This window comes from Harpia harpyja, chromosome 17 (genome assembly GCF_026419915.1).
Source record: "Harpia harpyja isolate bHarHar1 chromosome 17, bHarHar1 primary haplotype, whole genome shotgun sequence".
NCBI classification, from domain to species: Eukaryota; Metazoa; Chordata; class Aves; order Accipitriformes; family Accipitridae; genus Harpia; species Harpia harpyja.
This window is the reverse complement of record NC_068956.1, coordinates 14,509,149-14,524,533: the sequence shown is the minus strand read 5'-3', so window position 1 is coordinate 14,524,533 and position 15,385 is coordinate 14,509,149. Positions and strand designations below refer to the sequence as shown.

At 41.5% G+C, this 15,385-nt stretch overlaps 1 protein-coding gene across 1 annotated transcript in view; it reads left to right on the top strand.

Moving 5' to 3' along the window:
- The first annotated feature begins 377 nt into the window (after window positions 1–377).
- PGR (progesterone receptor) overlaps window positions 378–15,385 on the top strand; it is a 40,447-nt gene continuing 25,439 nt past the window's right edge. Inside the window, 4 exon segments of the mRNA XM_052812882.1 lie at window positions 378–454; window positions 704–1,524; window positions 1,526–2,080; window positions 3,395–3,546. Of these exon segments, the coding sequence (XP_052668842.1) occupies window positions 914–1,524; window positions 1,526–2,080; window positions 3,395–3,546 (1,318 nt within the window). The 5' untranslated portion in view covers window positions 378–454; window positions 704–913.

Here is a 15,385-nt window from a genome sequence, read left to right as displayed (position 1 = left end):
AAAAACAGACAAAAGGAAGACTATACCGTCGTCGCTGCAAACAAGCAAAGCTTGTCTCGCTCTCTGCTCTCCAAAACAGCGACCGACCCAGCCTGCCCGTAGCCCGTGCCCAGCCCGGAGCCGCACTTCTCGGGACGGTGAGGCGTGAGGAGGGGGCACCCGCACCAGAGCTGGGGGGGGGGGGGAAGGGGATGAGGAGGCAGGGAGAAAGCCAGGCGGCGGGGAGAGGGCAGAAAGCGCAGACCCGAGGCACGGGGAGACGGACGCGGAGGGAGAGGGATGCGTGCACGGCGAGCGATGGGAGGGAGGGACGGGCCGGGACAGGCGGAGCGGAGGAGGAGCCGGTGGAAAAGCCGCTGGCGGGGCCGCGGTACCCGGGAGCGGCGGCAGGCGGAGAGCGGGGGGAGGCCCGGGAGGGGCGAGCCCGTGCCCGCAGCGGCAGCGCAGCCCCTCGGTAAGAGCACGGGCCGGCGGCGGGGAGGGGCGGGAGGGACGGGCGAGGGGGCGTGGAGCCGGCGTGGAGCCCGCCCGCCCGGGCCGAGCGGGGACGGCGGGAAACAGTCGAAGGAAAAGCGGAGCCGGGGGGCAGCGAGCGGCAGCCCGCTCGCCCGCCGCCGCCGGAGCGTGGCGGGGACCCCGCCGTCCCGCCCGCCCGCCGCTCCTCCCGCCTCCCGCCCACGCTCCGGTCGTTTCCCCCCTCCAGGCTGCACCGCCCGCCGCTCCCTTTCACCCCCCTCCCGGCGTCGGGGGCCGGGGCTGAGCCGCCCCTCCGAAGGCAGCGCCATGTGAGCGGACCCCGCGCCGCCGCCTCAGCGGGCGCGTCCGGGATGTGAGGAGCCGCCCGCACCCCGCCGCCGCCCGGCCGCCCCCCGGGCCGAGGAGACGCCGGCGCCCAGCCCTGCCCCGGGCCAGCATGACCGAGGTGAAGGCCAAGGAGCCCCGAGCGCCTCCGCCCGCCAGAGACGGGGCGGTCCTGCTGCAGGGCCAGCCCGGCCGAGACCCCTTCCGCAGGGAAGCGGAGGCCATCGACATCTCCCTGGACGGGCTGCTCTACCCCAAGAGCAGCGACGAGGAGGAGGAGGAGGCGCAGCCGCAGCCCGGGGAGGAGGAGGAGGAGGAGCGGGACCGGGACCCCCTCTCGTACCGGCCGGGGAGCGGCTCCCTCTCGGACAAGGACTCCCTGGACACCGTCCTGGACACCCTCCTGGCGCCCGCGGCCCACGCCGGCCCCGCCGTGGCCGCGGCGCCCTGGCCCTTCTTCGGGGCGGAGGCCGCGGAGCCGCCCGGCGCCCCGGTGAGCCGCGGTCCCCCGCAGAAGGCGGGCGAAGCCGCCCCGGGGGCGCCCGGCCCCTCGCAGCCCCCGCCGCGGCCCGCCCCGCTCTGGCCGGCCGGCGACGCCCCGGCCGCCGCCGCTAAACCGCGGCCGGCGGGGGGCGGCGCGGAGGGTCCCGCCGCGGCCCCCAAGGCCGAGGCGCTCGGGCTGCCGGCGCTGCCCGGCGGCGGGGGCCGGCCGGCGGCGGGGGGGGGGGCCGGGGCAGGAGTACCTGCACGTGCCCCTGCTGCCGCTCAACTCGGCCTTCCTGGCCTCGCGCACGCGGCAGCTGCTGGACGTGGCGGAGGACGAGGGCGGCGGCGGCGCGGGGCCGCGCCCCTCGCCCCCCGCCCCGGACCTGGCGGCGGGCTACCTCTACCTGCCGGCGGACGGCAAGGAGGGGCGCTTCGCCTACGGCGACTTCCAGCCCGCTCTGAAGATCAAGGAGGAGGGCCTCGGCCTCCCCGCCCCGTACCCGGGCGGCAGGGCCACCCCCGCGGCGGGCTGCGCCGACTACCCGCAGCCGCCGCGGGCCGGAGGGCAGGAGCCCCCGCTGGAGTGCGTCCTCTACAAGACGGAGCCCACGCTCCCGGCCGGGGCCTACGGGCCGGCGGCGGCCGCCGCCGACAGCCTGCCCTCCACCTCGGCCGCCCCGCCGGGCCTCTACCCGCCGCTGGGTCTCAACGGGCACCAGCCCCTGGGCTTCCCGGCGGCGGTGCTGAAGGAGGGCTTGCCCCAGCTGTGCCCGCCCTACCTCGGCTACGTTCGGTAAGGCGGGCGGCGGCGGGCCCTGTCGCGCGGGTGCCCTCGCTGAGGCGGCGGGCCGAGGGGCCGCGCTTTCTCCGCGGGCGAGCTTCGCGCCTTCTCCGCGGGAAGGGCGGCCCTGCCGCGGGGGCGAGGGGTCGGCGCTCGGGGGGGGTGGGGGGGAGGCGTCTCTCGGAAGGTGCCGAGGCAAAGGCGGGCGAAGTTTTTACTCGTCGAAGCCCCCTCTGAGTTTTTAGGCGGTAACTGAGTGCAGCCGCGTTTCCACGTTTGCTGTATTGTTTGCGGGTGTCCCGGGTCCGTGTGAGACCGGCACAACGTTCACTTCGCGGCTGGCACCGCTCACCATCTTTTCGGCAGGACAAGGCTCCGGGGGACGGTGCGTTTGTATCGCTGCGATGGTTCGGTGCCAGCTGATGTCGGAGCAAGGGACGGGCTTCAGAGGGGGGCAGCGGAGCGTTCTCCGGACTGTCCTGACTGACAGCGAGACGATATGCATAAATACCTAAACGTTCTCCGAAGTATTATTCCCGACTTGGGGAAAAAAGTTAATTTCACACAAAAAAAGAAAACTGCAACACTTGCATATTGATGTGTTAGAATGAAATAGCTTACTATCATGCCAAGACGCCGTGCGTTACCTAGAAATAGATGCAAAAATACGTATATGCAATGCTACAGTTTCAGCGGAAGTCCTCTGTTTTTGTAAACTTAATGATTAAGTAGGTTAGTCTGTTTATTTTCTTGGAGAGAAATTTGGAAGTACTTTTCACTTTCTTCAGCGTGCCCACCATAGTTAGCTGTTGATGGGACTGCTGCAGCTGAATGGGAAGCGACAAATATTGAAGACTTTTCTAGCTGCCATGAAACTTAGTTATTTCCCATGTGAAAGAGGCTTTTGAAATTCAGTTGACTTCTATCTGATTCTGTCTCTGTACCATTCTATGTACAGGGAAAAAAAGGGTATCAGTCAGTATGACTTCACTCACGAGCTGTTGGTCTGAGGAAGATGAACGTTTTAACAAAGAGTTTCTAGATTGTACCTTTTTTAGCTAAAACGGATTAAAATGCACCTATGCTTTTTGCCCACTACTTGCTTGTTTAATGACTAGCCAGATGTTACAAATGTGCCTTTTACCCTAATAGAGACAAACGCTTAAGCAGAAAGGCAGTCATACTTTGTTTTTTTCTTGCCCTTCTGTAGCTTGATTGCAAATTTAAAAAGGAAGCTTTTAACATAAAACCGATTAATACAGCTAAGTAGTTAACTGTTGCAAAAACCAGATATTTAATTTCTCTTAATTCTTTTTTCTTTTGAAGGCCAGATACAGAAACCAGCCAAAGTTCTCAGTACAGTTTTGAATCGCTACCCCAGAAGATTTGTCTCATCTGCGGTGATGAGGCTTCCGGTTGCCACTATGGAGTACTTACCTGTGGGAGTTGCAAAGTCTTCTTTAAAAGGGCAATGGAAGGTACTATATGATGCCATTGTTCCTAATTATCTGAAGTATATCTTTCTAGGCACTGCTAAGGACATACTGTTTATTTATTGATGATCTTTTAAAATATCATCACTGTAGTCACGTTTTTTGTTTTGGCAACTGTTTAAATATTACAGTGAATACTGACTAAATTCTTTCTAATTGATTTTGCTAGTGTTATTTGTTTTACTTTAATTATTTGCTATTTATTATTTACTGTTTATCAGTTAGTCTTTCCGAGTAGGCAGAGTTTCATAAAAACCTTGCGTATTACACAATTTGTTTTAAAAAGTGTAAATGCTATTCAAAGGAAAATTTTGTGGGTATGAACTAATGATAGGCAGATACGAATTTATTTTGGCTTCATTCTCTTTTTGAAGTTGTAGAATTTTTCTTGCTTGCAAGATGCAGAATTCGGCTTCCTGAGAATTATGGAAGTATTTCAAGTTTCACTGAACAATTTCAAGTCATAATAATAATAAATGGGTTTGACTTTTGTTCCAAATAGCCATTAAATTACAAAGTCAAGCTGCAGGTTTAATAAATCAGTAGCAATACCTATGTTTATTTTTTTCTTTTTGGATTATATTATATGCCTTGTCCACTGAGATTTTAAATATGAATACAAGAGCAGATTGCTTTATATAGGTCTACTGATGAAGCAGTGAAACAAATCCTTCTACATTTTATGCTTTGTCTCCTCTTCTGATTTTTATCTGATCCTGTCAGAACTAGGATATTCAAATTTCTGCTCCATATACTTAACGAAACCATTGTTACAATTTATAGGATTCCTTAAAATAAAAAAATTGTATCATGTATTTTCTTGTTGTGATACATAGTTTATTCAACTTTATAGAGTTTATTTCTTCAAATGAAAAGGGGAATATTGGAAAATTAAAAGCTTAGCAAAGTAATGTAGTTAGAATTTTTGTTTCAGTATCCTATTACTTTCTACTTTAAGCATATGCTCGTGTTCTTCCTTTATCGTACTAGATACATGCAAAGTGATAACACTAGACTAGGTGGGCTAGATGAACTTTTGAGCTAGTGCCGCATTTTCTCTAATACGTTTAATGGGATTCATGAGAAAGCCATTAGAAACATACGTGTTAGGCTGCAAGGAAAACTCTTGGCTCTTAAGTCACTTACAGGAATGCATTTAAGTTTCACTGGCTGTGCTAACAGGTCTCTTGGTTTGGCTTCACATTTTTGGCTGTGTTTCTTTTGGTAAATCAGCCATATACTTTAAAAAAAAAGTCAGGGAGCTGAAGTTTTAAGGATGAGTGTAGTGTAATTTATGAGTGCCATATTTTAAAATAAGTTTTATTATTTGCTTTTCACCTAAACAGTAATATTTTAGTGTTTTATTTGAATTTGATTCTATCATTTTTGAATTTCATCGCTTTTCCTGAACTAGTGTCCAGTTGTGTTTGTACAGTAGGTGAACCTGCTCAAAACCATATCTTACTACTGTTCAGCATAAATATTTTCGTGATAAATATTAAGAAGCCATATAAATTGGTAGTAGGAACATCTTAAAGTTGTTTTGACTGATTATTTCATCAATCTCTGTTTTTGCAGAATCTTATCAGATCAAGAATATAGACATACAGAGAAGTGAGAGGTCAATACAGTTACACAAACAAAAGGCTTATGTTTTACATAGCAACGTCATACTTTAAATTTTTAAATTATTCCAAAAACTGAGAGTATGGTGAGGAAGTGTGTTTGGGTTTTTTAGTAAGAATATTCAAAGAATGGACAACTATCTCAGAAACCTGAATATAATACAAAAAAATACAGGTTATTGCGTCTTATGGGGAGGAATGACAAGCATGAGCAAGATGAACAAATACAGTTACCTGGTTTTGTGTAGAAAGTGCAAGTCTACAGAGAGTTCCTTAAAGAGATGGACTTCTTATTTTAGTGGAAGCATAGGATATAATTACTAGCATTGAAATAATCCCATGTATGGATAGATACTTGATTTCATTTAGACTTAAAGTACTTTTTTGTTTATTTCTTATCAGAAATAAAGGTGACAAATTACTCTTCTGTAAGAAGCAGAATATTTTTATTGGAAATGCAATAGAAAATAGAGATAGAAAAATTCACGGTGGCAATTGTATAAATGTGAGACATTTTTCTTACGTAAAATGTCCCCCTGGCCATCATTTCTTTGAGTGGGACTGCATTATTTACCTTTTTGAATTTTTAATACTGCTACAGACATGTGGGGTTTTTTGAATAATAATTCATGCAAATAATATGTTAAATTTTGTAAGTGGAAATTCACAATCAAAACTCTACTTTTCATATACTTTCCATAAAGTACTGATCACTGTGAGAAATTAAAACATGATTGGAAATAAATGGCTTTTGCAAGTTCGTGGATTTTCTATATTTCGAGATCTTTTTAGTATGTTATAAGGTTTTCAAGTGCTTAGATGACATGGTACATAATATAGTGGTATTAAATCTGTTGGAAAATGTCAATTTTCTATTTTAATTATTTCTGTAATCTCATATATGTTGGCTGTTTCAAATCTAATAGCCTCTGTAATTTTTTTCACAGAAATTGTCCTATTCATACACCATTTATTTTATTCTCCCTTAGTGTGTGGAAAATACTGTGCTAGTTAAATGCTTCCTTTGGGATAAAATGGACTGTTACCTTATCCAGAAAACTCCATTTTCCATCTCTAATCTTTTTGAAGAAACCCCAGAGCTTATTTAAAACTGTATAGGCAAACCTAGAAATGTTTCTGTACTATGAATGAGTATAACTGGTAGATACACATACAGCTTGATGGGGGTCAGAACTGTGTGAGGATCACTAAGATGAAAGTGTAGATTTAGAATTAAATTATTTAGAATGTTTGTTGGCAATGAATTCTTGAGTATATATGATTTGGTAAATGTTTTCTGTCTTTTGGGTTCTTGGCTCCCCATGCGTGGCTATATATGCAAAGAAAAGGATGGTGTTAATTCAATAAGCATATTTTACTCTAAGCAGAGTCTTGAAGTAGGTTAAACAAAAATGCAAGTCCTTTTTTGGGGAAACTAGTATAGCGGGTACAAAAGAAGTTAGTGCTGGAAGTGGGGAGGAGAAAAGGGAGAAAGATACTGTTTTGTTTTAGGAAACATTTAGTTGCATTTAGAGGTTGTACATTTTCTGTTGCTCCCTTACAAAGAACTGATTTGCTAGTCAGTTGATTCACTTAATGTACAAACAAATTACAAGGCTTTTTAAAAATGCTTTAAAGATCTCATTTGGGTATAATGAAAATAAAAAAATTACTGTTATTTATATTCAGTTAAGAAATTTGAAGAGACAAAATCAGATTCAGTATGCTGATGGGGTAGTGCTGTTCCTTTCAGTGAGCTGAGTGACAAGCGGTTTGGAGTTAGCAATCAGAAAAAATTCAGAAATAATATTTAAAATGCTTTCAAATATGTAGAATTACTATATTTGCAAAGTAATTTGCTGTTGATGATCAGGCATTATTTAAGTGCTACTGATATATTTCGTTCATGGTAACAGAAATAAGGTGTAATATTTCTAATGAGGCTTTAGGAGAATGAAGATTAAGAAATGAACTCGTACTTTTTTAGCACTAAATTGTCAAATGGTCATTAGTGATGTACCTTCATGTAAAACCATGCAGGGCAACCATGATGAAAATGCTTGTGTAACACCATGGTAAATTTCTGTCCTGAACAGGAACCCAGGGTGTGGAGTTTTGGGATTCTGGAGTTACACTGTTGCTAACACGTGGTTTCCTGGTGGCCTGCATTCTTGCCTGTTTGTTGAAAGCACCTCCTTTGGAGTAGTTTTACTAAGGAAAAATTAAAATTACTAAATCCTGAAAAAAATTCCAAGTGCTGTGTTTCCTATATAAAGCCCCACTTCTTATTTTTGTTCTATATTTATATATGCACTTCATTTATATTATTGACATCTAATGAAAAGTAGTTGCCCAAACCTGAAGAGTTTGAGGCCAACATAAATACATGATACTACAGCAGATGGGTCAGAAACTAACTCTTGGTTTGTTTAAATAACTGGGACCCTATGACAAAATTGATCAAATGATTGATCATATAGAAGATTTGTGTAGTTCTAATATGTGCTTCAAGCTCAGGGTAACAGCTCTGTGCAGATAATAGCATCAGGGAACAAGCTCAGCCGTATGTAGTAGGTAACATTTAACTGACGAAGGGTGAACTTTTCTTCTCTCTGAGACCTGAATTTGGCAAACTCTACCTGACAGAAAATAGGGTTTCCACAAGAGTTTTCACTGTCTGTGTATGGAGAGGTACCGTGGAGGAAAGTGGAGGAATTAAAGATGAGCTACATCTACACAGTAAGAAGGCTGACCATGACTTCAACCAAACTTTGTCATAAGGTTTATCTGACTTGTGTTACGTATAGGCAGTTTTGTGATGACAGTGCGATTCACTATGTAAGTAGTGAAATACTATGCATAAGGAAAATTGTTGGTCTAAACAGTTGTGCTTTTCCGTAGCTTAAGAATGTAAAATGGCACAGCATGCCAAATATTTTTGAAAATGCCAACCACTAATAGAAAATCCTCTTTGAAAACGGAGTGAAATGCAATACTATAGTGACCCTTTCGGCTGTGAAATTGATGAGGCGGATGTAAGAAGTTCCTTTTTCTCCTGACTTCGCAGGGATTTCTAATTTTTAATCCAACTTTCCAGGCTGGATCTTGGGATCAGAATTTGGTACTGTAAACCTGATAGTGATGAAAGTTTCATGAAGTAGAAAACATACAAACATACGAAGCATACATATGGCAAGTTGAGAGATTAAAATAACTTCGTATAACAGATGTAGTATTATTAAAGCTCTTTTATTTTGCACATGACCAAAATGTGTTAATGTACAGTAAGCCAAGTGTATTTCCGAATTCAAATATACAAAGTTACTTCACCGAGGGTCCTAAAATTCAAGTAGCAAATGTCACTTTTGTGAAAACAAAGAATTTGCATCATGAAAAGAGAAAGAAGAAAATCTGTACTGATACATAATTATTTATTTTCATCATACTTCTGACTTCAAAAGTATTTATTGTTCAGCCATTTGACAAACATTAATTTGATGAATTGATTCGTCTGAGGCACAACAACTGAGTGAGCTAAGATTGCATTCATTCTAGTACTTTGGCTATTGTGCTAATGCTGGGCTTCCTACTGCTCTCATTGTGACTTATTACTGCTTTCCTGATAGACGTGGCTTAGAACGTAATGAGCTGCAGAAATGTGAATTACTAAAATTACTTAACTTTTTGTAGAATTTTAGAAACAGAATCGAATATTCCGTTAAACATCTTTTCAGCTGAAATAAAAGCTATTTCATGTAGTGTGAAACTGCATGCTTTAAAGAGCACCAGCAACTGACTGCTCAGTGTTGCTGATAGTCCTCTGTTCTAACTTCACATGTGGACGATGTGAGTAACCTGAGCTGCTTGTCTTAAGTTCACTTTACAGTGAAGGGAGAGAAACAGGAAATTTTAGGAAGTAATTCACTGACTTTTTTTAAATATCTACTTGGGATGAAAATAACAGTACTCTAACAGTAACTGTTTCTCAGCACTGAGTATAAAGGAGTGTCAGGTGAGGATGTACACTGCATTTGGTGATATGAATCCCACCCATATCACCCAGGTAGCTAATACATTTCTGTAGTATATAAAATAAATATATAAAATACTTCGTATTACTTATTTTTAAGTATTATAAAGTATTATCTATACAAAGTATTATATATTATTACTGTATTATTTTATATATGAAATAATATTTTAAATATTAAAATACTTATAAATTATGTAAGTATATAAAATGTAAGTATTTATAGTCAAACTGTTACCTGCTAAAAATAGATTTAGGTTTGACGGTGTCCATCTCCTTAAGCTGTGTATCTGTTCCACAGTACTGATGATGTACTAGTAAGAAGTGGTTCTTTAGAAACTACTGAGTGGAAAGACTTAACAAATGCTATGTTACAGTCTGCCGTTATGTGTAGCGATACATGGCTGGATTTTAGAGGTTTCCTGGTTATACCCAGTCACAACTGCATTTTCACAAGTGGCTGTTGCTTAATATCAGTTAACGTCTGAGCACATTTCAACAACCTGGAATCTTCTGCAGTTAAAACACAGAAAGAGTTACATGCAGACATTGAGATCCAGGAGAATATTACCCTATTCTTGTCCTATTGTTATGATACCATCTTCCCTTATACTCAAAGACAATATTTTATGTGAGATTTGTTTCACCAAGCTCTAGGCATTTACAACGTGGACATCTGTATTTGGGCTAAACACTTTAAATGTCCTTTGGAGAGCAATAGGCTATTAAAGAACCAAAATTTAGACATCTACTCAAGATAAATTACATCCTAAAGTGCCTGTTTTTCTCTCGTGCCCAAGAATGGAGTGTATGCTACTTGTTTTGATGGATGTCTACACTTCAGAATCTAATTAATCAAATGAATTCCCTCTTTACTGTTTTTCAGCAGTTTATTGTCCATTGGCTGTTTAGATCAACGGGCAGCAATATCTGTTTTTTTGCACATTGTCTTTTTCTGCTACTAATATTTTTGTTTTTTTCTACCTTTATTACTCTTAGAGCGAGTGACCCTGTTCCACTGGTTCAGTTGTAGGACAAGTCAAGGAATAAGAGGAAAATACATATGAAAAAACTTACTATGGCAAAGTGCTGTGATACTTTGACTGAAATTGTGATGACGGGATGACTGAAATACAAATATAATCCTTCTTATGTTGGTAGAAGAATATAACACTTAGGGATCAGAAGAAGAACAAATGGTACTTTAATGATGTATACCTCTAAAATAGTTGGAGTGTTTTTAAAGTAGGTTTTCTGTTCAAATCCCATGTTCTGTATTTATAGGAAATAGACCCCTTTTACTGACAAAAAAGCTGACAATTCCATCATTTTACATATTTATACCACTGATGCAGTTAATTACTTAAAAACGGTGACCAAGGAGCAATTGTGACACAGTGCCATAAAAAGAATTGGAAATACTGACTTGTAGAAGCCAGCATATCATTCTGAAAGGTATTAGCTGTGAAAAATTTTTTACTGTTGTCCATTCCCTTATTTAGACTCAAAGACTTTATGCCTTTCAAGATGTTGCAGTGGTAGACAATCTAGGCAAACCCACTGAAAATCAATATGAAACAGTAATCCTCATTTTGCAGTTAAGATAGTTTCTGTGAAATAGGACTTAATTTTGCTTCATTTGGTTTTTCTGTGTTTTTTTTCTTGTTGGAAATGGTGGAACAGACAGGGAAATTAAAAAGATTAAAAAACAGGATTGTAGCTCTGTTCAGGAATGAATGAATACAGGATAGGTACATTTAATTGTTCTGTTTTGTAGATGTAAAAACAATGTGCTCAGGTTGCTGTCTGGAGAAGTGATTTTGGAAGGAAAAAGACAATGGTGTTGCAGGATTCACAGCAAAAGGCAGGAAGATTTTGAGATCAGGATACAAGAGAAGGAAAGAGTCAGTCAAGGATGTTGCAAACGTTGGAAGTGGTTTGTTGAAGTGAAGGAAAGCAGTGCAAGATATATGGTGGTTTGAAAATGGTGCTTCCATTCTAGAGAAGCCAATTTTGTTTGATCCATTTAGCAAAAGAAAAAACTGGCAGAGGACTGTGAGATTACATGCTTAAAACCAGCAGACAACGAAGTGGAAGAATACCGAAAGTTTGTTCTAAGTAGAATTACGTCAAAAGTTACTTGTAAATCTGTTCACCAAAGCAAAATACACTCTAAAAAAATACTAGGTTTGACTTAGGAATGAACATTTTATGGTTTTACATTCTTTTTGAACAAAACATTTTTACTCAACCCTCTTTTTCATCACATGTAATTAGGGCAAAGGAATGAAAGACCAGCTTCACAAAGATGAAGGAATTACTACTACCTCTTATAATCACAAACCCCATCACTGAGTACGTAAGGCAGTCACACGGGATATGAGAGCTATGTTCATTATCTCCAGTGCCTGAAGGGAGTCAAACACACCTTTCTCTCCTTGCAGCCCTGACCACCAAGCTGTTGGGTGACTTGGGATGCAATCGTTTTTTATTGTTTTCATTTTGAACTATATTATTGTGAAGAAAGGAATTCCACATTATTTCAGCTAGAAGAAGATTCCAGGATGGAACATATTCACAAGTCATTCTTCTATCCACTCTTTGCCCTCTTTGGTCCATTGAATCCTAAATTCTTTGCTGTGAAGCAGATTTGCATCAGTAGCAGGTCTTTATACCAGTATAGACTACAGAGTAGTGGTCAGGACACCTGCTTAAGAGTTGTGAAATAAGAATTTTATTTCAATGGGCAAAGAGGGAAATTGAAAGCGAGTCCCCCACTAACTACTGCGCTTTTTAACAAAAGATTATGCGTGGTAAGGTCAGTGGGGGATGTGTTTTTTGTTAAGTTGTTGGAGTCTTAAGTCTCACTTCCGGGACTCTTATTTTTAGAGAAAATGTTAGCACAGAAATGAAATTGGTATTACATGATAAAAAAACATTGTTTGAGATGTGTGGAATCTTGGAGACTGTAATCGCCTGTAATGGCATATAGGGACACAAAGTGTATTTTCAGTATTACAAACTGTGTAGTATAGATTCCTGGTTCTCCAAGACTGAAGCTCATATAAACCCACATAGTGAGAAGTAAACTCAACCCACATTTGCTGTTTTGCACATTGAAACAGTGTAAATAGATGAGTGTTAGATTTAGATCGGAGCAAAGGTCAAGTTAGCTGTGTTTCCCATTACTGATGATGAACTAGGCTAGACTGTTTGCCTAGTTATGGAAAACCTGACTGTCAGAGCAAGTACAGAGTAATCCTTACCCCGGTATATTGTCTTAGCTTCCAGAAGTCAAAGTTTTACTTAAAAGCTACATCTACACCTTTATGTTTAGTATAGGTATACAGGTGAACATGTTTTCCATTTTGTTTATTTTGAAACCATGTTTATTATCAGCTTCCACAAGAATCCCTGACAAGGAATTCCAAATTTAGTTATGTTAAAAGAGTAATTCCTCTGTTTTTTTAAACGTATTGATTTACTTGGTACTTTTGAGAAATACTGTAAGAGGTAAAGCATATTCATAGTAAATTATTGAGCAAAACCTGGAGGCTAGCTCTCAGGAAGCAAAAAGTCGACATTGGGAGATATTTGGCAATAAAATAATTTACAAAGAGATGCAATAGATATCTGCAGTTTTTAGACAGAAATCTAAAACTAGACTAAATAAAACGCTGTGATATGTTTTGCAAAGAACAGTCCCCCAATGGTGGGGATAGGATGATTTTATATGAAAGCATTGCCAGTTAAGAGTGATACAGGGAGGCAGAATCACATATGGGAGAGGAAAAAAGATTTGAAAAAGTACTTTTATTTGCAGACAGGAGGAACTCAGAGTTTGCAAACAAGTGCTTTGCTTCTGTGCAGGGTGGCAGCAGTTCAGCACAGATGCACTTAGCCAAATAACTGATTGTTTGCATCTGATACCCTGGGTGCAGATAAAGCCTTATGTTTTCCATACTTTGCACATCTGCAAAGTCTCTGCAACTCATTAGTTTACTGGAGTGATTTTAAGTGACTTACAGCACGTCAAGTGAGCTAAGTTAATAGTGCAGTTTTTAAAGACACTGTATGTGCTACTTCCAGCAGTATTTGGATTAAAATGTCTCAGTGCTGGAGTATGATCTGTGCAGCTTTACTCATAGCAAAACATGTGATTGTGTTTGTGTGTGTGTTGGCATTTTGACCACTTTCTCATATAAACCTGCCAGTATAGCAGTAGTCATTACTGTACTTAAAATTGTATTTGCCGGTTTGCATTAGGACTTCCGCCTTTGCTAACACGAATGGACTTTGATGGAGGTTAAGAAAAATGCTATCCTACAAGAATCTGGAACATATAAGTAACAGATGAAATTGTCTCTGTATTTTGCCCATATTCTCAATCAAATCTAGGTCACAAGCTGATATGTTGATCTGTTGAGAGAGCTACAACATGCACTTTCAAAAAGAGGTGAAAAGTAAACGTGTAGGAAACTTAATGTTGAGTGGAGACCTCCGAGAAAGTGGCAGTTGCCAGGAAGTTGCCAGATTAATATTTTTGTAAGAAACACAAATACCAATCTGTACTTTCTGACCTGTGCTCTAGTGATTAGACTACTATCCTGCTTTTTCAGGTTTTTTTCCTGGTTATAGTGATGGTAGTTGTATAAAAGATACTGAATGACAGGCTACCAATTGAACAGGAATTTTATCTTGACAGGAGTCTTTGGATACTTCGGTAGTACATGCGTTTAATATAACTGCAATGCTCACATATTGAAGCCAATCAGTTAAAATACAGGTGATCCTAAAGACTGAGATACAGAAAATGTATTTTCAAATAAATGTTTTGGCATCCCATGAAAACATTCCAAACAGCTTCATCTAACAATATATTGTCTCATAATTTTGAAACTAACCATATATCTGGCATGTTTCCCATTTCTTACACAATCTGTCCTTCAGATGGTTGCTGCCACTTAAATATTAGTGTCAAGCAAGTAGCAGTTTCTCAGAACCCAGCTCTGCACGATGGTAGAAGCGGTTTCAGATGAGAACATTTACTCAGGTTTATCTATAGATATGAGATCCAATGAGATGACTGAGATAATAAAAAAATGCCTGACAGATAAGACTATGAAAAATACTATATAATTGATCCTTATGTGTTTTCCAAATAAGTTGCAGCTGAATCAGAATGAATGGAATACACTTTGTGACGGGAGGTGTTGTGGAGAGATTGGATAGAGGCGAGCAGAGTGGAAAACTCACATGAAGGTGTAATTCAAGCTCAGGGTATGACCGTGGCTTTTTTTGTAGTCTTGAAAACAAGGAAGTGGTTGACAGTAAAAATCAAGAAGTGCCTGAGCTTTTATCACCATAATGTCATGGGAGGGTTGGGTTGGCAGGGTTTTGGCTTTTTCTTACTTCTTTTTTTATATGCTATTGTCGTGGAGGCTTTATGGAAGCAATAAACTAGGTGAAGACATAATAAGGATTATGTCATTGGTCATTATTAGATTTTTAAATAGAATTTATGAAATAAATAGGAATGAAATAATATTCACTTTTTGAAGATCAAAGCAAATTCTTACTGTGCCTAAATTCCAATAACAGACTTAATTTCTTCCATGGTGTGCACTGGACAGAGCAAATATTTAATCCTGTCTAATCTTAAACTCTAGAACATATGAACATTGAAGAGTAGTTTTCATAATTGTGATTCATTTACAATTTGTTTTGAAAAAGTGAAAAAAGTTGTTCAATCTTGGATTTATAATAAGGAGTTTGTGAGTTGTTACGTAATGGTGAAGTAATTCATGCATTTTCAATTGAAGTGAAAGTAGTATCTACTGATAACCCCTAAGTGATGCAGAGATTTTTTAAGAGCCGTAGCTAAACTTAAATGTGTAACTGTAAATTTAAAATTTTGCAATTTGATTTGTGATGCTTAATCTTAGGTGCATAATATTTAAACACTGTTATATAAATAATACAGGCTATTTAAATGTGTATCAGTATAAATCAAGCTATTAACTTTTGTTTTTCCAGGTAATTTCCTGTTCCAGCAGGAACAGTGTTGCCATTGCTGCTTCTACCCAAACTCCTTAGCCTCTTTCAGCAGTTAGAGCGTGCACGTGGGTGTTGAGTACGCAAATCACATACTGACATCAAGAGGATTTCT